This window comes from Megalops cyprinoides, chromosome 8, assembly GCF_013368585.1.
Source record: "Megalops cyprinoides isolate fMegCyp1 chromosome 8, fMegCyp1.pri, whole genome shotgun sequence".
NCBI classification, from domain to species: Eukaryota; Metazoa; Chordata; class Actinopteri; order Elopiformes; family Megalopidae; genus Megalops; species Megalops cyprinoides.
Window position 1 is genome coordinate 29,184,495 of NC_050590.1, and position 22,818 is coordinate 29,207,312.

Genomic DNA, 22,818 nt, shown 5'->3' on the forward strand with positions numbered 1-22,818 from the left:
GTTCTGCTTTTCTTCTGTCTTGGGTGGACTGATCTGGGGTCAGCCATCGGGGACAGAAAATACCAAAAGCATGTATACTTTTAAGCATGCGTTGATTGACAGCTGCTGTTTTGTTTGACTCCCTTCTGTTTGACTCCTGTTCCCTTCAGCTGTGGGCGTCAGATGCTGAAGAGCATGCCCAGTGTGGATGCAGGCGAGGGTCACCTGCTGTCGGCTAGTGAGATGCAGCGCAGTCGTTCAGGTGCACTCCCAGTCTACCTGTAGGGACTCTGGAGGGAGCACACTGAGCTGTCACATTGAAGCCTGATGCTGACATGTTCTCATTGTCTCTCCATCTCTTAAACTCTGTTTCCTTTTCTCAATCTCTCTCTTTCTCCTTCCCAGTCTCTGTCTGTCACTCTCTTCTTCATCTCATTGTCTTTTGCTGATGTGAACCAAGCAGATATTTCTTACAGTAACTTACTGGTAATTTCAACATGTATTTAAAACACATTCATTTAGAAAGTTTTGTTCAAAAAGCCTATGTCACTTTACTTTATCGGCTGGTCTATCGAGCCAGAGTCAGACAGAGTTCACAAAGCAAGCTCATTCTTCTGGATCTCTGTGAACCGTTTCTGTACGATCCCTCTGGCAAGCTTCACAAAGAGTCTTTCCCATTGTGGGTGTGACTGTTACTAAATAAATGACGACAGAGTGAACTGAACAGAATTGTAAAAGGGGATGTCTTTGAATACTCCCTCTCCTGTAGGTGAGGGGACAGAGGCTGTCAGTGACACTGTGGCACGGGAGGGTGGCCAGGAGGCCCAGACACAGAAAGAGACATGTCCTGACCCAGGGGGGAGGGACCAGGGGGGCACCGAGCAGCAGTCCGCCCCTGAGAAGCAGCACCAGGAGACAGAGGTACGGCATGGCTGAGGCCATCATCTGAAGACCACCGTCACTTTAGCTCTCTACATTAGCCTACAGCTTGCTCCAGCTCCCCTTTCCCCCCTCTGTAACCACTGGTGTGTCTGGATAATACCATACCAGGTTCGCACAACAGGAGGTGGCTAATGGTATTACTCCTGTCCTTCTTTCCCAGAGTAGGGCTAATGATATCACCTCTGTCCCAATTGTATTACCCCTGTCCCTCTGTCCCAGAGTAGGATTAATGGTTTTACCCCTGTCCCTCATGTCCCAGAGTGAGCAGGACTTCACTCTGGACCCCCTACTGGAGGAGCACGATGCCCTCATAGAGCGGATCAACAACTGGAACTTCCAGATCTTCGACCTGGTGGAGCGAACGGGTGGGAAAACGGGGAGAATACTCAGCTATGTGAGTAGCAGCTCGTCATTGTCCTAAAACCTCTGACTGTCGCAGGGCTAAAGAAGGGGCCATGCACATCACATCTGACGCCATCTCAAAGCTTATCCTGTCCTCAGATTACCCAAAGTCTGTCTGTTGTAAAATTTCACGGGAAATTTGACAGTCCCCATGGCAGGGGAAGTCATCCAGCTGTGCCTTCTTCTAAGAACTCCTCAATCATCCCTTGTCCCAGAGGAAGGTTACATACATATAAGCTTCGCTTACCAAGAATGCTCCATATCACGATTGCTAAAAAACAGCACTATAGCGCAAACAAGTCTATACAATGACCTGTTCAAAATTATACCTGCCCAGGAGGGTGAGCTGTAAATGCAGTGATATTTGTTTAATCATTTCTACTGTGTGTTTGCAAATTTTTTGGAATACAATTGCATATTACTGTGTGCTGTATTCACCCAGTACTTGTCTGGCAACGTATTTGTCTGGCAGTGTTTGAGCTCACGTCTTAGTCTAGAACACAGTGTTGAAGAAAGCTTTTAAATAAGGTTCCAGACTTAAAGAATCATACTTTAAAGCAGTTCCCTGTTGAGTGTCTCTGAGCAGAAGCTTTTTGTTATTCCACCAACTCTATTATGTGCATTAGTGGAGACGTGTCTGCTCATCTTTGGGATACGCTCCTGTTAATTTGTTCTGATGAGGCCTTTTGTTTGTCCTGCTCTCCCAGGTGACGTACACACTGTTCCAGGACACGGGCCTGTTTGAGATCTTTAAAATCCCAGTGCGGGAGTTCATGGCGTACTTCTGCGCGCTGGAGGATGGATACAGAGACATACCCTGTGAGTGCAGCAGAGGCGGCCACTTAAACAATTGACACGATCACTGACGTCATTCAGCAGAGTCTACAATGACCAGATTAGAAACGAGATGCTCTACTATTGTCTGGGTACAAAATTTGTTTTTCATTTCTGGGCTTATTTTAGCAGACAATATTTGTAGATACTTGGATAAAGAGCACACAAAGATAAAGATACACATAGCATCAAAACTGCATCCTATGTTTCACATACATGCACATGTATAATTCACCACAATATACCAGTGTAAAACATTGAATTGTGCATGAAGAGGTAGGCTTAATGAAGTCCTGTGTATGTCTTTCAGAGGACATTAAATACGGTTGTGTGAGTTGTCTTTTTTGTATGCAGGGAACAAATTCAGTATGCCTAGTTTTGACTGTTGGTTTCTGTCCTTAGACCACAACCGGGTCCATGCCACTGATGTCCTACATGCTGTGTGGTACCTGACCACGAGGCCAATCCCCGGGTTCCAGCAGATTCACAATGAGCATGTGACAGGAAGTGACACAGGTACTAGCCACTGCCCTACCCCCTTGAACACCTTCATGCGCTCTGCCCCCTGTGTCTCTCATGGGATAAGCTTGTAACTGGTAACACAGTAACACTCTCTTTTTGGTAACCTCATGTAGACATCCCAGGACATTTGTTCTGCACCCTGACATGTTTTAATTATCTTGCTGTTCTGTACTAGATGTAACTAAATCTAAAAGTGGACAGGAGGGACACCCGTAATAGGATTTGGCTGGCCTTTTGTAAACAAAACCTCCCTTTTCCAAAAAGTCCACTTTGTTTGTGTTTTCCAGGTCATCTGTCCATTTAATAATGACCAGTAATCCTTCTTTATGTGTTCTTTGTGACACACTCCCCAGAATGCAGCAAACTATACTGAACTTCTTATTGAATTCAGAAGATAAATCATCTCTTAAGCGATGTTATTTGTAATATATGTTCATTCCTTTAGTTTCAGAGACCATTGGCTGGTTTGGGTTTAAAAAGCTGGGATTCTGGCCTCTTGTCTCTGTTAATGGTCTTTGATGTACCCTTGATCCATGAGAAATGAATTCAAGTTCTCTGCTGACTGCTCCATCTCCTGTGCCAAAGGAGCGGTACACATTAGATCAGAGAGCCTCCATTGTGATTGAGATCTGATGCTGCTGCTGAGCTCAGCACGTTTGGATGCTTAATTTAACTCCACAGACGGCCTGTTTTAATTTTTCAAATGGAACACCGCCTGAGTCACTCCCAGGCTAATTCAGCCCACAGCAGCCACATGGCAGCCAGGACGGTTTAAAGGTGCACTGCAGTGCAGTGAATCGGAAAGAGAAAATTATATGGGCACACACACCGGGTTCTGTCATAGGCCTACTCTGAGAATGCCATCCACCAAAGCCATTCCGAACGACGAGCGGGAATGAAACCTGATAGTCTGTCTGGAATGTAGGTTCACGTCAGGTGAAAGCAGTCTGATACAGAGGCCATCTCTAGGGGTGCTTTGAATGATGACGATACTCACTGCGTAGCACACTTTGCCATAAACTCTCCACATATATTTCTATTCTGTCACACAAACAGTACCACCATGCATTGATTTACAGTCTGTTGCTGGACTCTTCAGTTGAAGACGCCAACCTGAAAGTCCAGCAGGAGGATGTACTACTGAAGATCTATACATGGTGTCTTTTGTACCCCCATCCTCCTGTTGCTCATTTTGCTTGTGAGATAATGTATTTAGTGAATCCCCCATAAGAGTGTTGTAAATTGTTCTGCGTAACAGCGTATGCTATATAAATAAACAAATAAAGCCAGCATCTGTCCCCATGTAATGTTTACTTGTTAATATTGGTACTTATATGTTCATTTACTTGTAATATGGTTGCCTCTGGATCTCAGGATGAGGAATGCTAGTGAAGGGTTATGAGAAGAGTACTGTTGTCTCCCCAGACTCGGACAGCGGGATATCTCCAGGTCGGGTGTCTTACGCCTCCTCCAAAAGTTGCTCCATCTTGGACGACAGCTACGGCTGCCTCTCATGGAATGTCCCTGCTCTGGAGCTCATGGCATTATATGTAGCAGCTGCAATGCACGACTACGATCACCCTGGTCGCACAAACGCCTTTCTCGTAGCCACTAACGCACCTCAGGTAGGTCAGTTACAGTGGGAACCTCCCTCTCAAACCAACAAGGATGCAGGATGTTCTTACAGCATTTTTCTGACATCCTGGTAGTGTCCCTACTGCATCATGGTTGAGAATATTGGTATGCATACATCAAGCTTTGGACCTGTACAAGAAATGATGTACAAAAACCTCTGAACAGGATGAGATTTTCTAGTTCCATCTCATGGACTTTCTCTGTACTGGTCGAAGTTTATGGACAGTGGTGTGTTCACTGAACTTCTGAGAAGACACTTCTGTGGTGAAGAGGAACTACACATTAATGTGTTACAGTGTACAGCTGTACAGTGCTGGGCTAGCCTGTGGGTTTCCATGGACACGGCTCTTTTGATTTAGATGATGTCCTGACTGGGTCAGGCATCTCACATGGCCCGTGTTAGCCATTCACAATGTACCATGTTAAATAGAAAAATATTGGTATTAGTTAATGTTCATATACAAAAGTAAAACTCTCTCCCCCACCCCACAGGCGGTCCTGTACAACGACCGTTCGGTTCTGGAGAACCACCACGCTGCCGCTGCGTGGAACCTCTACCTGTCCCGGCCTGAGTTCAACTTCCTGGCCAGTTTGGAACACGTAGAGTTTAAGCGCTTTCGTTTCCTGGTCATTGAAGCCATCCTTGCCACTGACCTGAAGAAGCACTTTGACTTCCTGGCAGAGTTTAATTCAAAGGTAGGCTCTGGTGTAGCACTGTAGATATGTTTAGTAGTGTCATGCATCTCGGGAATTTTTTTTTTTTTTTGCTACTCCAGCAGTGTGCCTGAATAGTTTTAAAACGCCATCATGCCATGTTTCTTTCCTGACTGTTGCCTAAAATAGGTTAATGATGTGAATAGTCCAGGAATCGACTGGACTAATGAGAACGACCGGCTGTTGGTCTGCCAAGTGTGCATTAAGCTGGCAGATATCAACGGCCCTGCAAAAGAGCGGGACCTTCACCTCAAATGGACAGAAGGCATCGTCAATGAGTTTTATGAGCAGGTATTCATCACCGTTTATGCTTACATTTTGAGCTCAGTACCTGGTAGCATAGAGGAGAGAAATATTAAAAGGAATTCCCTTTTTTCCTGTCTTCTGTGTTCCATTAAAAGTTCTTTTCAGTGCTGGGAAGGAACAGCAGCATAAGGCAGATTAAAGCTGTGTTCTCTGTCTGTGGCCAAAAGGAGATCAGAAACGATACCCCAGTTTCTTATCAATCTTTTGAAAGCAGCAATAGAGGATTGCCATTAGTAGTACTCCAAAGGGGATTGGTAATTCTTTTCAAGTCATTGGCACTTTTGAAATGGTAGAAACATTATATTTGTATCCAGAATTTGTATCCAGAAGGTTGTAGGTTTGTAGCCAGTGGTATACATTTATTAAGTGTGGACTGTGTAAACTACCATGGATCATGACCATCTTATTCAGTGGATAAATGAAATAGATAGACAAAATGAATAAAAATGGTTTAATCTGTAGTCTTATCCTGGGCTATTTGTAATGCTGAAAAGCACACACATTTTTCAATTTATGCATCAGGATTTCCACAAGAGTATTTGGAGTAGAGTAGGTCCCACCTGAGGTTCAACCCCAAACCAACAAGTCACTCATTTGGTACTCTAAGTACTATACGTTTTAGATTGCTGAAAACATCTTTCAGCACAGACACCATGACCCTTTGTGTATCTTCCCCAGTAGCAGAACTCAGCAGGTTAAAACTGGGCATGTCTGTGCTGTTTCCCAGGGTGATGAGGAGGCCAGCCTGGGGTTACCCATCAGCCCCTTCATGGACCGCTCCTCGCCCCAGCTGGCCAAGCTCCAGGAGTCCTTCATCACCCACATCGTGGGCCCCCTCTGCAACTCATACGATGCCGCCGGCCTGCTGCCTGGGTACTGGATTGATGAGGCGCGCTCGGAAGATGAGGATGAGGAGGAAGAGGACGGGGAGGACACTGAAACGGAGGAAGATGAGCTGGAGGAGGAGCTTGAACCAAGTAATACATGAAATCACATTGTTTGATAGCTGATTGCCAATATCTCAAATTTCAATGAAGCACTCTTTAAGGAGCTAAAACAATTTTGGACTTCATGCCATTTTAAGAATAAAACAGAAATGCATCTTTTTTTTGGTCTGAATCCTGCCCCACGGCAGACATCCGGCGTGCAGAGATTTTAGATCAGGCAATAAATTATTACTAGCGTACGCGGGCTCTGATATTACCCGACCGGAATGCAGTTTTATTAAAAATAATCACTGACGTGGTGTTTTTTCGGATGAGTTTTAACCAATGGTAGCTTGATTAGGCGACGTACTGGCACGAGAGCACTGTTCTTATCCAATCGGCAACCAGTTTCAACTTTCTGTGAGGTGGTGCCAGGAAGTATTTGCCGGGACTGTATCAGTTGATTACTGCATAATAGGCTAGCATGCACTGAAATAGATGGAGCATGGAGGCGAAACTTGTGAAGGTTGGCGCAGACACAGGCACAATAGAACGGGGGGTGAAAAATAAATGGCGATTGGCTTGGTTAGATGAAAACGGTAATGACGGACAAACATTCGGCGTATGTTGTCACAAATTAAACGAGCCCGGGAGCTGCTTTGTACCGTGTGTTCGAAAAAAATACAGTATGGGACAAGCGGCAAATGGTATTGTCTCGGCATGATACAGATCCCTCACACAAAGCAGCTGTTCGGGCTCTTCGTTATACATCAACGTTGCCAGGAGCTGTGGCCACTGTAGCTGCTGCCGCTTCATCCATCCAAGACTGCGTGTGCAATCATAAAGTCCGCATTTAAAGTGGAACATGACCTGTCTTTCACGATAGCGCCAGCGCTAGGTGACCTGTGCAAAACATCACAGGACAGAACTGCACTCTCCAAACTTAGCGTGTCAGATACACAAGCCAGCTACCTATCCTCTCACGACATTGGCTGTCACATTAGGCAATGTTTAGCGCACAAGCTGTCACAGATGCTTTCACTGAACGTTGACGAGTCCACAAACCACAACATGGACATAATTTTCAATGTATTGGTCCGATTCTATGGTGATGACTTGGACAAAGTTGTAACACAGCATCTTGCTACTCGACCAACTTTTATTGAAGTTGCACTTTTCACTTTTAATAGCATTTTAAAAAAAAAGTCATCAGTGCTGGTGGCTCTGTTTGGTGGTTGAGGTGTAACTGACGTGTGGTCACTGTGACATTTCCCCTGCAGAGAGGGGAAAGAGGCGGCGCCGGCTCTTCTGCAACATCATGCAGCACCTGACGGAGAACCACAAGGTGTGGAAAAAGACCATCGAGGAGGAGGAGAAGAGCAAGGAACTGAGTAAGCAGCAGCAACTGCCGCAGCAGGCCGAGAGCCCGTCCCTGGCCCCTACCTCCGACGACATCCAGGTCATCCAGGAGGAGGCAGAGGAGGAAGAGCGTCAGTAACAGGAGCAAGAGGAGGGGCTAAGGCAGGAAGCTGGGCTGGGGATCCAGGGGGGCGAAGGGGGTCGGGGCCAATGAGCCTCCACCCCTGGCCCTCCTTACACGCACACAACGCGCCGTGACGGCACCCCGCAGGATGCCCCATGCTCTGAATCATCACTGTGCCGACACCCAAATGCTGACGCGCTCTGCGTCACTTCTAAAAAAAAAAAGGCCTTATTACTGTGAGCAGACTCCCGTCAAGACGACGAGAGCCCCACTCCTATGCACTTTGACCCATGGAAGGAAAAATAAAAAACCAACACTATGCTTCAGAAGAGGGGACACTTACACAAGTTCTCCATGGTAGAGTTACCCAGCTGTTATGCTGCCTTGTTGAACACAGAGTGCTTAACTTTCCATGAGGTACTATAACAATGAAAGCTATTTATAAGAATAATTAACCCCATCAAAATGATTGACACCAGTTACCAAAGTGAACAGTCCAAACGTGGAAGTGCAGGTGATTCTGAGACTCATTCAGGCTCACTGTAGGGAAAAAACAAACAAAAACAAAAACGAACAGAAAAATTATGTAGGAACATAGATTTCAAAGGTGCCTGTCTGGACCCTGTTCTGAACTCTGTAGTCCAACCTGATTGGACTGTTGTTTCTGTTCGATCTTCAACCCCCTCCCCCCACTCTGGTGGCACGAAACACTGTATCCGCAACTATCATTGGAGCGTGTGTGATGACTGAAAGCAGATGACTCTCACGCATCGTTTTGGATGCCTTCTATTCTTGCATATGTCCAGCCTCGTTTGTTCTTTGTTTTTTCTCTGTCTGTGTGAATTATTATTTTCCTTCAAGAATGCAAAGTGGCCAATCAACTAAATTTGTTCCCAAAAGCCCATTGATGTTTACCACATAGTATACAGAACAGGAAAACTGTTCCAACAAAGGGATGTTATTCCTTTTTGAATTTTGATATAGGCTATATATTTTTTCACTGTTACTCAGGATTTACATTTAGATTGATAGTTTTTTTGGGATAGTTTTTTTTCTTACAGGAGTTCAACTCATGAAGTCATAATGATTTCTAACTCTTGCAAGTAAAAGAAGCATCTATGTCAGTGATTGAAACCATTTTTATTCCCTGTACGAACAACGTGAAACATGCATCTCCATGTTTAAGTAAGTCCCGTGGTGGATTTAAAGTTATCAGCTCCATGCTGCACACCTCCAGAAATGCTGCATTGGTAATGCTTAGACTGAGCTGCCCATAGAATATGGAGCAGGCAGGTCATTAAAGGAGGGGCGCCTTGCAGCATCAGCTATCGTACACTGAATAAAGGAGGTTGCCCATGGATATGACTTGGGATGGCTGTTTTTGCTTATTTTGCTGTTGGCATTATTTTAACACTTGTTCTTGTAAACCCACAGATTTAGAAGAATATGTATATTTTTTTAAATCATCATGCAGACATTGATGACACAATTTATCCTTTACGAAACCTACATTGGGGCCAGCATATGCATTAGCAATGCTATATCCTAGGTCAGAATATTAAATAGTATATTTTTTTCTCTGAAGCAAGAACTCTAGACATTCCACTAGAATTAGAATACAGTGAAGGGTCCGGCTGCCGAACTCCTTCATGTTAAGTAAAGTAATAAAGTAATTTGGTCTGGAGACAGAAGTAGGCAATGTAAAATCAAGCTAGTGTATTTTAAAAAGAAAAAAATGTGCACCTTTTACTACCAAACAAGTGTTTAACCTGCACAGAAAGAATTTCTGCATATATATATATTTTTAAGTAATCAATTGTATCAGAATGCATCTGTTTTATACATGCAGCTGACACTGTACATAGAGAACCTGTGATTATCATCCCGTTTCCAGAGTTTTTAATCTAATACTATTTACGGATGTGAAAGCTGCCTTGTTGGAGCTGTGAGATGTTATTTTTCTTTTGGGTACTGCATCTGCGTGTTCCCCATCATAACCACTCTTGTCCCAGATACGTTTTTTTTTTTTTTACTGGTTAAACTTGTTGTCATCTAATACCTACAGTTGGTGCCAAACTCTTCTCAGTATACCCATGCTAATTTCCCACAAAGCATTGCTTAATTATAAAATTTCCCATGAGGCATTGCTCAGTGATCAACAGGCCTATGTGAAGACACGTGAAAGGAAACCCGATCATCAGGGGTACATCACCTAGATGTTCTGCCAAAGTAATAATAACAATGGCAGTTATACTTGTCAAAATGCTAAGTACAGTTGTGTTAGTGTGACACAATCCAGTTTTGTTTCCATTTGGGTCCCTGAACAAAGCAACGTGCGATATGGGGGGAGTTGTCCTCATGCTCGTCCCGTTGTGGAAGCTGATTGTTTATTGACGTCTCACTGTACAGTCCCATGAACCTCAGTCTGCTCCAGTGTCATAAGTGTCATGGATACATTTATGAATGGCTGTCACTTCTATGTAGCATCTAGATGTGTATGTCAGATGTAACCATGAAACGTGTGGGGGGGAGAAATCAGTTATATTGTTATTTATAGCTGTCATAAAACACCATCCCTGACTTATCTCTGCTCTTCCATACTGTTTACTTGTGTAGCACCTTTGCCTTTTTTGGTTTTCTTGATTTTCTTTTTGGTCTCCAATGAGTTTTTGTGTGTTGTGTATGCATTGCTGTATGTGGGACTGTGTGTGTGTGTGTGTGTGTGTGTGTCTGTCTGTCTGCATATGTGTGTGTGTGCACATCTTGGTTCAGTCAATGATGTTCCACATGCTCTTATGAAGAAGGGATGGATGAATGGAAAAATGTCATCATTCCACATAGATCAGCCAGTGCTCATTCTGACCAAAACATTTCCTGCAGGGTCACATGACTCAAGGAGCCCATACCCAGAGCCTTTATGATGGATCTGACGTGGGTGACACATTGTAAAGCTGATTCACGGTCACCTGTTGTTATTTTAATCTACTTTTCAATCACGTGCTTTCTACTATCTACTGTCTCTCATTTTCCATTTACATTATTTCCAAATGTTAGCTGTTTTTACACTTGGGGGACCAGGCTTTACAAATAAGCATTCCCCTGGGTAGGTGCTCTATTCAGTGACAGTAGAAAACAATTAATCACCAGTCAACAGGTGGCAGTCCCCATGCCCTCTGCATTGGGATTCGTTCAGCTGACAGGGTTTGTCAGTTTCCTGTGGTGTACAGGCAAATGATTGGCAGAAAGGAGGCTCAGCACTGTTATTAGAGCAGTCCTCAGAGCCATCTCTGTCCCTCTGTCCTCTGAGATTAAAAGACTCAATCTGCAGTCCCAGGGAATCCATGCAGCTCCTCTGAACTATCACTTGCCAAGCTGTTCCAGAAAGTGATTCAGACTGCGAAATTAACAAACTCACAGCCCTACATCACAACAGAAAACCTAAACCAAAAAATGCGGTCCTTTGAAGGGATACAGTGCAGAGCTGTGTGTGTGTTTGCATGCGTGCATGTGTGTGTGCATACATGCGTGTGTGGTGTGTTTCTGTGCATAAATACATCATACTTGCATAAATACATACATCATCCCCCCCCCCAACACACACACATATTTTAAATTGAAGGCTACTGGTCTCACTTTTTATGTGAAAAGTTCCAAGCTGTCAATGGGTGCCTTCACTATTGTTTGCAGACTTGGTCCATAGCAGCATATACAAGAGGAAGCTCTGTCCAAAAAGAAGTCACCAAGTAATCATGTCCACAAATGAGATGCACCTCCATCGACTCTGCAAATTGTGTTAGGAGTTGTGATATTGCATCCATGACCACAATTACACTTTAGGACATACCCTCCGTACTACAGCCAGGTAGTTCACGCCACTGGACAGAAGTTGTCATCTCTCTGGCATTAAACAAGTAGTAAGTGTGATACAAGACATTTTGTGGTGTCAAGTATATTTTCTGTGTGTAATGAAAATGATGAAACAGTTCTTCAGCAACAGAAGCAACCATTAATGAAAGGAAACACTTTTCATAGAGGATCCTCCCATCTGACCGAACCATGTGCATGACCAGGTAAGGCCAGGTAGTCTAGAGAAGGAGAGGGGAAAAAAAGCAGAGCTGGAAGAGTTATAATGCTGAAGGTACATGTGCTTTGGCCAGTATAAGGTCCTGCAGTCAATTGGTATTTGTCCATATTAAGACTTATTTGTAAAAGTTCAGAGATGTAAAACATTCACTTTTAAATACCTTTTCTAGAGATTGCCTAGTAAAAAGTACTGCTTCAGATATCCAACACTAATGATGGTTTTCCATAGAGGAAGCCCTGCCCTTCCTAATAAACTAGTAATTGCTTAGGGTGAGCTGTATAGGGTGATTGAAACAGGTAGTTGTATATATCATCAAAGAAGGAGATGAGCAAATATTGCATGATGTCTGCTTGAGTAGCTGATCTCTAGGAGATGCCCAGGACTGGATCTCACGTTTGTAACTTTTGATAAGTAATAACTGTGCCATATGGCTGATCACTAGCAACACACAGGTCAAAAGAAAGGCCTTTACATTGAAGAGGAAAAGGCTTAACACTGACTGCAAACATTTCATCATATTTCCAGGAACATAGCTACATGTGTTTGCAAGTGAAATATGGATCAGATGCTGACAATGTGTTGCAGTACAAAAGTTCCCAGTGCTGCTGTCAGTAGCTGTTTCCCCAGAGTGAAGTGGGTGATGGCCTGTCAAAGTTTGTTCTTTTTCTGGCAGCTACAGATTCTCAGGATTGCGCTTGTACCAAATATGCACATTTCAGCTGTTCAAATGCGTTCTCTGTGGTTTTCTTTATCACCACGACAAATGGAAAAGTAATGCTGGCTGTTTTGAAAATGGTTTCCCAATAGTAGTGGGAATAAGAATAAATGGTAGATTTTAAAATGTACTGCAGCTTCACAGAATGTGACCATTTCCTTAAGATTTTCAGTTACTGTAGCTGTAGCGCTGTCATAAAGACACAAGTGTGACATTTATATGAAACATTAAATTATGTCCCAGGTACCCCTTTAGCTCTCTGTTTACAGTATTGCTACCTTGGTTCATCCATCGTTGACATTGGGCCTTCCTGTTTCAGTAGGAGTCAGCATTGTTTTACTTCAACTCAAGTTTACAGGGCATCTAATTCATACACATTTAATGCAAATATTTTTCTACCACTGACTCATTTTGTAGCCACTTCCATTCTTTTGATGCATATCAATACTTATCTATACCATATCCATATCAATACATATCTATACCATATCAAACAAGTACTGATCCACATCAGTACTCAATATCTGTATTTAGCTGAGGAAAAACCAAAATATTACGTAAATACTCATAACTGATTCATAACTGATTAAGAAACAAAAAAAATACAAGAGCATTTCTCAAGAAACTCTCAAATTAGAGTTGTGTATGATTGTCTGTTTAAGGAAGAATCAGTATTAGAAACGAACACATTAAAAATGCACAGTTTCACTGCCCTGAGGTGCACTCAACTTTTAAACACTGTCAGCCTGTATTTTAATATCACAGTTCCATAATTAATGAGATATGACATTGGACAAAGCTCAGGGATCATTACTGTCAAATTCACTATATTAATGGCACATTATATTAATGCCATCATGCTACATTAGCCAGTGCAACATACAGCATGTGTTTACACATAAAAAAATGCAACAGAACTATAAAAATACAAAACCTCAATGACTATTGAATGTACTGATAAGTATGCATTTTCCAACACAAATTTCAGCAGATTCCGGGGAAGATGGGAGGTTAGTCAATCCAGGGTGATATGCCTGGGACAAATTCACTGTTTACACAGAGCTGATTTATGGAGCAATGTCAGCAGTGTGTTTGCACAATATAGGGCACACAAGGAAATGGAACATTCTAGGAAACACAGCTGGTTCCTCTCACCCTGTGTCTGATGCCGGCGGACTGGACGTTCCAATTTACCCAACTGGGAACAGTGAGTGGACAGGGGGCGAAGGCCCCAGTCAATCTTACACGCAGGCATGTGGTGACATAATCCATCCAACAAGGTAAATGCAGGTGCATTACATAAGATGTCAAATTCAGCTGTCCATCAGCAAAGTATTCATGCTTGTAGTCTGAAGCGGCATACACCACTCTTGATGTAGCCTGCAGCATTTCTGTGCCTGACTTTTAATGTCTTATGTTTAATGGTCCTGGTTTCCCATGTCTTTCTCAGCACTTGCACAAAGATCATAACTGGGCTTGAGGTCAAGGACTCGCAGTGAATTATTATGGAGTTCAGAGCAGAGGGTGTGCTGCGCTTTCCATTTCTTAACTCTCTCAGCCATGTCCGCTGAAGTGGGGGCTTCCACCACAGTGCACGCTCTGTCCCTTCCCTCACTGCTGCCTCCTCACCACACAGATGGTGTAAGGGAGAGGCTGGAGGGTCATGTCCAGCTTGGAGGTGAGGCTGGGGACAGTGCCTGGAGGAAACTGCAGACGGAACCTCTGCATCATTGTGGTAAAAAACAGAAACATCTCCATTCTGGCCAGCTACTCACCAAGGCAGTGTCGCCGCCCTAATGACAGGAAGCACACAATGCACATACTTAGTTATACATCATACTCATTCTGTGGGACTCAGTGAAAATCTATGAAATCTATTGTATTTTTCTTTGAAATCACCTGTGTTACTGGTGGCCAGACAGTCCACCACAGTTCAAGGGAGATGCTTTCCCACCAATCTATTCATTAAGTGCTCTAAAAGGGTTCACTGGCTGTCACATCAATCATGGTTTAAAAATGGTTTACAGCTAAAGGCTCTTTCGTTGCATTTGACGGATTGGAAGACCTTACATTTCTAGTGTAGTTTCAGCGTAGCGTCATGACTTTGGAATATGGTTTATTAATTTCGTCACCATGTCACAAAGCACATTAGCCGAGGGCTCAGTGGCTTACATTAGGACAGCAGATGAATGATTGGTCAGCTCTAGGGAGTGGAGATATTCACTTAGAAGCCAGGGCTGGGGTTGGGCCTGGAGGTGTGTGTGTATGTGTGTGTGTGTGTGTGTGTGTTGGGAGGTGGGGGGGCGGGGGGATTTACCTACTGAGAACGGCAGGAAGGCCTCTCGCCGGATAAACCCACCATGGCAGTCCAGGAACCTCTCTGGGGAGAAGGAGTCAGGGTGGCTCCAATACTTCTCGTCAAAGTGCACTGAGTACAGGTTGGTGATGACCAGAGTTCCACAGGGGATAGCGTAGCCCCTCACCAGGGCATCCGCAGAGGTGGCACAGGGGTGCCAAGATGCCCAGGGGTACCACATTGCTGAAGCGCAGCACCTCGTGCAGCACGGCCTCCACATAGGGCATCCCAGGCCTGTTCTCCAGCAATGGTGGCCTGCTGTTCCCTACCACCCTGTCAATCTCTTTCTGCACCTTGTCTGGAAAAGGAAAAACAGCAGCAGTAACTTCAATGACTCATTAACTTCAATTACTTAATTAATTAAATATCCGTGATGGATGGATCTCCATGTTATTGGTAATGATCTCACTCAAGATGAACATTTCTGTCACACTGTAGCAATACTGTACTGATAAACTGTATCAAAATTTACTTATGGTTGAGGCAGTGTAAGTACTCCTCAAGTGTTCCAATGTGTGGAGCAGTACAGGAAGCTCAGTGGTAAGTTGTCATGCACTGCACTTGCCTTGGATGCTGGGATAGAGGGCCATGTAGAGCATGGCCCAGCGGAGGGCATTGGTGGTGGTCTCTGTGCCAGCAATAATGAGCTCGCCTACAGAGAAGATCAGGTTCTCCCAGGAGTAGGAGGCCCCAGGGTCACCAGCACTCTGCTCCATCTCATCAATGTAGGTGTCGATGTAGGGCCGCGGGGACTGGCATGTCCTGCCCTGGGAGAAGCATTCGATGATCTCCAACAGGAAGTCATACACCTTGGCTGCATTGTGGAAGAGCCTCTGGTGCTTGCTCAAAGGCAGGACCTCAATCCAAGGGAAGGCATTGTAGAGGAACACCCATCCACTGGCAGCAAGCTCCACATTCTCACTGAAGATTTCAATCATCTGCTGGAAGTTATGGTCATCGTAGGTGAAGCGCTCCCCAAATATGATGAGGTTGGTGATGTTAGATACAGCGTTGGTCACCAGGTGTTTGGGGTCAAAGGGCTTTCCCTTGTGCTCATCAACGGCATCCAGAAAAAACAAGCACTCCTCTGAGATCTTGTTCTCGAATGACTTCTGGCCATTTCCAAAATCATGGAAACTGTTCACAGCAAGTTTCCTATGTTCAATCCAAGCCCGGCCAAATTTACAATTGAGAAGTCCTATAAAAGAGGTAAGCAAGGCATAACAAACCAACTGAGAAGCATGAAGACTGGGCTTAAAACGAAACACTTGAAACACATTTTGCACAGCCTTTGCATTTACAATAAAACCAAATTAGGAGTGTGTTGCAATATTTCATGGGCTCACATCACTACAAATGATCATTTAAAATGATAACTGCACTATAATCAGCCATAGTTGGTTACAGTTAAACATCATTATACAATCATCAAATCCAGAATGAATCAGCTCCATTTAACCTAACCTTCCATTTAACCATTTAACCTAACTGTATCCCACTATTAATTTTGGACTTGGCTGCAAACAGCTAAAAATGCAAAACATACGCAGTAGTATCTCAGATGTGCCTCAGGAAGGAAGAATAGTTTGCTTTAATGTGCCTTGCAATGTGCTGAAACAAAACCAATCCCTTAAAAATGTTGTAATATATACCCTGCAGGAGCATGCAATATTGTGCAATGTGCCTGTGAAAAGGGTAAAGACAGTACCTCCCATTTTGGTCATTTTCTGAAATAATGGCAGGGACGGTCTGTCTGCAAAGACTTCACTTTGGTGTGAGAGACACTCTTTGATGGCATCATAACCATTCAGAACCACAGCTGAAATGCCCCCTAAATCAAGGCTGAAGATCTGAAATAAAAAGAAAAATGTAAACAGTACTGTGGGCATTCTAGGATGTGAGTTTGTGGTTTTTCATTATAATGTAATAATATTACAGAAGTGAATGGCAAACTACTTAACACACAATACTGTTATAGTATGCTAAATTTGACAATGTAATGCAGTTGTGACACTTTCTGGAATCTACACTATTGCAGTGAAATAGGTAAGGTGGATGCGGCAGTATTCATTGAAGATATAGCGGCACGTATACAGTGCTACAATGACGCAAAACAGACACAAGCTAACTCAGCATTTCCTGAGTCTCCCATCCCCCCCTGATGTTACTAAATGGCAGAAGTACAATAGAGCATTCTTTATTTCTTGTGTTTTGGCTGCTGCAGTTGCTCTGTTTTTTTTTTTGTTTTTTTTTTGCAACCAAAGTCGTATTCTTTTTTGGCAGATGTGAGACGAGAACCTGACAGTGTGGTGTTCTTAGACAAAACCTTTTATACACAAAAAAAGAGCACATGTGAACGTGTAAACATGGGGGTACAAAGTGAATTTGCTCAGATAGTGTTATCTGTGTTGACAGTTACAATATTTAAAAATGTAAAAAAATTGTAAATATTTAAATGCTACAAAGGTGTGATTATAACAGCATCTTCAAATTGCATACACCCTATCACCTCACACTCAAGGATTCCACTCGTTGCCTGTAACCTGTATGTGCTTTTGGCAGTTAAGTTATTTGGTCACATACCCGAATGCCTACTGACATAGGTAAAGTACTGTACCTGACCGTGGATTTCGCCCTGCTTCTTCATATAAACATGTGGCTCCGTGGTCAGAGACAGGATGTTCCCAATGATTGGTAAAGGTGTGGGTCCCGGGGGGAAACTGGCAGGTCTCCTCTGTTTGACAAGCTGCCGGATCAACAGGAAACAGAAAAGTATGATCAGAAGGCTACTTAAAACTAAACACGTCTGTCCGTACAATACTGTCAGCAGAATTTGTAGTCTGCTAATCGACATCATTTTCAATCTGCCTGTAGTTGCCAAAGGACCAAACTTTCCTTCTCACAAAAGAGTACATTATCATTTTGCACATGTTGCAATCCCCGCCTCTACCAGACAAAGGTTGGCTAGACGTGTACCCGGGAGGTCATTATTATTGATGTACTTTGATTTATGTGGCTTTGTATGTTTGGAAACGTTTGAGAATAGTTTAGCACGCTGTTATATTTTCAAGAACTAGATTTGGAAATTTCGTGAAAACTGCAGTTTCCGAGAACAATAATAGTCTTTGGCTAGTAATAGTTTCGATGGGACGCCTGTGTCTGTTTCATTGTAACAGCAGCAACCCGTCATTGTCTGTGTATTGCAGACATATCAAAATAACTGCGATAAAACATAAATCTGTTGGTGTAAAATATCAATTAAAAAGGAAAATGTATGAAAATTAACAACCTATGTAGTTACTGTTTCCGCCCATTAGCGATATTTACTCTTAAAAACATAGCACTAGATGTCTTAATTTTACTTATATACAATGTCTATACCAGGAATACTATGACTGGTGATGTAATGGGTCTTCAACATGACCATGACTCTTGCTCTCATTAAGGTCCACATGATGGACAAAGTTTGCCTTGGTTAGCCCATGAAACTCCTGACACATCTACACGGGTCAAAGGTCAGACAAGACATAACATTGCAGCCCTGCATAACTGTATGAGATTCCAGTCATTGTAACACTCCTCTAGTATTATCCAAACAAGCACCGTTTTTGTGAGTAAGTTATACTACTTCTAAATAGAAACTAGAGTACAGATTTGTATCTTTAGTCTCTAAAAATACAAGACTGTTATCTCTCTTTTTCTCTGCTTTTATCATGTTTCAGAACCATAATGCATAAGGCCGAAATCTCCCTGGATGACTCAGTTTAAGCCTCAGGCTTTTCATCTGTAAACCAGTGTGTGACAGATCCAACAGCAAAGACTAACAGGGATACTTAAACTCAAATGAACTGTCTACATAGCTGGTTAAGCAGTGTGCTATAAACTGAGCATATACCTGTGGATTCATTATTCTCAGGCTTTTTGCAAGGCCATATATGAATCCAGTGGCTTCTTTAATTTCTTATCTTGTTTAGAGTGCATGTTAGCCCTGCTCCGAATCGCTTGTGGTTTTTCTTCCAACTGGGCTAAGTAAATCAGGGCTGACTTAGCTGTATTAATGCTGATTTGGATTTGACAGTTTCTTAACAGTTATCTGCTGTCATGTTTGGGGAATAAATGTGTACTTGGCTGTGTATTTATGCTAGTATAAAGGTTATATATTTTTGTTCATTATGCATTGCTTAGATCAGCAAAACAGCTTACAATCAAAGTAATTGATTACAATCAATCATCTTTTTGATTGATTATGGCAGAATAATTAAGTTCTTCTGCTTATTATTATTATTGTTGTAATTGTTAGAATTTTTCACTATTATTATACTTTCTCCTCTGGGAATCTATTGCAGCCCATAGAATCCCTTGGTGGATTTTTATGAAATTTGGCACATTGATAGAGGACAGTCCAAAGTATCCAGGCCTCAAATTTGTGGTCAATCCATCCATCTCTGTAGCACCACCAACAGGCCAAACTTCAAGGTACATTTTTGCTTATAACTTTTGAACCGTTTGTCCTAGAGTTGTGATCTTTTTCCCCTTTTCCCCTTTTCCTTTTTTCCCTTGGGTCATGACAATTCGAATGTACCCATTGGTGTTAAAGTCTGCCATATTGGATTTTCCGCCATTTTGAATGTTTCAAAAAACGTACTTTTGCGAACTAGTCCCAGGCCATTGATCCTATCACCACCACATTTGGTCTGTATCATCTACAGAGGGTTCTGACCAAAAATTATTCAAAGAATTTTGCTAGGGCAAACGATACAGCCGCTGTCGTCCAATGAATTTCCATGGTGAAGACACCAAAACAGGAAGTGAGCCATATGTCAGCAATGCTTGGTTGCAGTCGTGCCAAAATTGGTACACTTTATTGCCAGGTGGAATATTGGGTACCCACCAAGTTTCATGAAATTTGGCCATATGGGGGCGCTATACCAGAAAAACAGAGAAAAAATTCAAATGCCTATAGCTTTGGAACTAAAGCAGATGTTTCAACCAAATTTCTTGTGCATCATCACAGTGAAGGACCCTAGGTGGGAAAAGATGAAACCTGTGTGTCGGCCATTTTGTTTTTTGGCGATCTTGGTATTATCATTTTTTCAATGGTTTTCTATGGCAGCCTCATAGAGCACAGTCCAAGGTATCCAGGCACCAAATGTGGAGTTAATCCCTCAATTCCTGTAGCGCCACCAACAGGCCAAATTTCAGAATATATTTTTGCTCATTACTTTTGAACCGTTTGTCCTAGAGTTGTGATCCTTACTTCCGATGAATCTGTGGGTCATGATGAATTGAATAGACTCATCCACTGTAATGGATTTTTGAAAAAAAAAAAATTTGAAAAACCTACTTTTGTGAACTTGTCCTTGGTGTTAAAGTCCGCCATATTGGATTTTCCGCCATTTTGAATGTTTCGAAAAACGTAGTTTTGCGAACTAGTCCTAGACCGTTGATCCTATCACCACCAAATATGGTCCGTATCATCTACAGAGTGTTCTGACCAAAAGTTATTCAAAGAATTTTGCTAGGGCAAACGATACAGCCGCTGTCGTCCAATGAATTTCCATGGTGAAGACACTAAAACAGGAAGTGAGCCATATGTCAGCAATGCTTTGTTGGAGTGATGCCAAACTTGGTACACTTTGTTGGTATTAACAACACTGGGTATGCACCAAGTTTCATGAATTTTGGCACTATACCATTAAAAATCATTAAAAATACCCATTACTCTGGCAGAAAAGCAGATATCTCAACTAAATTTCTTGTGCTTCATCAAAGTTAAGGATCCTATCTGGGAACTTATGAAACCTCCACATCAGCCATTTTGTGTTTCATCCATCTTTGATTTTGTCAAAAACACATTTAACCACCTCCTCCCAGAGTTATGGCACAATGAGGTTTTGTGTATTACCTCTTTGGACCATTGTCTTTAACAGTTGTTAAAGGATAGTTGCCAGGTTGAACAATGTGGCCGCAGTGTACCCACAAATTCACCCGTGAAGTGGCCATAAAGGAAGAGTGGCCATATTTCTGCAATGCTTTTGTTCATTGGCATAAACGTCGATACACATGCTTACAATTAGGACTGGGTGCCACACAGCAAGTTTAGTGAAATTTGGCCACTTTGGGGTGCTATACTGAAAAACAGTTAAACACCCATGTGTTCATGTACTTAGATTTTAATGACAATTTGTTCTAATGGACATGACAAAGCACAGACCACACAAAGAAAAGCATATATTGTTGTATATACAGTTTTTTGTAGGTCATTACATTATTACATATCAGGTCCTACCTGGAAAATGAACACATAGTTCAATGTCCAAATGGCATGGCTGCTAAGATACAATCAGTTTGTAGCACTTAAAGTAGGCACATCTCCTGCACCTTTTGACGTATTGCCACAACTAATACACTAATTACTGTTGAAAAAACACTTGGACTTTCCATATTGGCCTGAATGTTAGACAGCGTTTTCTTTCTACTTCAGAAATTGCATCTGAAAAGTGGGGTTGTCTTACATGGGAGGACTAGACTTTTTAATATCATTATACATTAAGAACTGCAGATGGCACAATTTATCTGAGATTGTTGAGTGGTATTAGAAGTCCCAGTAGACTAGTTTATTTTTATTTTTATCTAAATGTGGTAATTTCATCTAACAGATGTAGAAAGTATATCAGAGTACCTTGTTTTATTCAGTGTATTTTATTAAATTGGTTTCAGATTAAGATTTCCTTTATTGTCATTTTATCATGCACTTGCGTACAATCAAGAATGAAATGCGGTTTCTCCTGTATCAACAGTGTATATAAATTACAAAGAGAATTAAAACAACATATATTCATAAACAGTACACTCAGTTTTGTAAACATTTGGAGGGGAATAGCACCATGACTCTATGGCGGCATGTCTTTATGGTACAGTTGGAGGGGAATAGCAGCATGTACTGTCAATAAATGATTTTTTTTTTTTTGGATTGCACTAGTGGAGAATAGTGTCTGTCTGGTCCTATGGGGGGATTAACGGTTCAGTGGGGGGTCAGTCCAAACACATTCAGGTAATGTCAGTTGGACATGCCATATTGCCCATAGGTGTGAGTGTGAGTTTCAATGTGTCTGTTCACCCTGTGATGGATTGGTGTCTTGGTCAGGGGTTGTTCTCATTAGTTGTCCACCTGGTGGCCCTGAGGTGCTTGGCCCCTTCATTTCTGCTTGCAGCTATATTTATTATTATTATTATTATTGTTATTATTATCATCATTATTAAATTATTCAGTTAAACTGAATCAATTGTGGCTGCTGCCCTGAATTCATTTTAGCAGCAGATTTAAACATGATTAAAACATACTTTTACTTTCCATTTAGAGTAACATCGTCTAGACTCATACAGGAATGCTGGGGCGCAGCAAATGCAATCTTCTAGAATGCTTGCATTCCAATAACAACTACTTTTCACACTACAAGCCCCACAGTGCACCTGGAGAGCAAATATTGAGTGGAGCATAAGCACATCTTGCTGAAGTCATCTGAGCAACTCGAGCTGCAGTATGCGGAAAGCAATGTGAAAGGGTTCCTCTCCTAATAAAACCCATAATACCCCAGTGGAATACAACCAGTCATGTTCCAGTCAGTATCAAAAACCCAATCTTTGTACAGTATGTTTTAATTCCTCCAATAATTTATGTTCATGACTGACATTGCACAAGGGAATGGGTGGGGAGGAGCTTATTGTCTTCTTCTGAATCAACTCCCTTCTGACACAAGGTAACTGCCTTTGAAATATACAGTATGATATGTACATGATTTCAGTCAAAAACATCCATTTTGCACATTTCCTACAGCATTTTCCATAGACACTGCTATTCTGGAGGACTTAACAACAAGTTCCTTTATCGGAAAATTAGAAAGGGTGAAAAAAAGCATA

The 22,818-nt window shown here is 42.4% G+C and overlaps 1 protein-coding gene and 1 pseudogene across 1 annotated transcript in view; one reads left to right on the forward strand and one right to left on the reverse strand.

Annotated features, from left to right (window-relative positions):
* The window catches only part of LOC118781901 (cGMP-inhibited 3',5'-cyclic phosphodiesterase B-like), a 69,290-nt gene extending 60,584 nt beyond the window's left edge, over positions 1-8,706 (forward strand). The window contains exons 7-16 of the mRNA XM_036535041.1: positions 150-241; positions 749-900; positions 1,181-1,315; positions 2,031-2,142; positions 2,560-2,673; positions 4,105-4,304; positions 4,807-5,010; positions 5,158-5,319; positions 6,062-6,311; positions 7,541-8,706. Coding sequence (XP_036390934.1) covers positions 150-241; positions 749-900; positions 1,181-1,315; positions 2,031-2,142; positions 2,560-2,673; positions 4,105-4,304; positions 4,807-5,010; positions 5,158-5,319; positions 6,062-6,311; positions 7,541-7,758 — 1,639 coding nt within the window. The 3' untranslated portion in view covers positions 7,759-8,706. The remainder of the gene's footprint in view (positions 1-149; positions 242-748; positions 901-1,180; positions 1,316-2,030; positions 2,143-2,559; positions 2,674-4,104; positions 4,305-4,806; positions 5,011-5,157; positions 5,320-6,061; positions 6,312-7,540) is intronic.
* A 5,447-nt stretch (positions 8,707-14,153) lies between these two features.
* On the reverse strand, positions 14,154-17,755 carry LOC118782109 (annotated as a pseudogene).
* Positions 17,756-22,818: the final 5,063 nt, after the last annotated feature.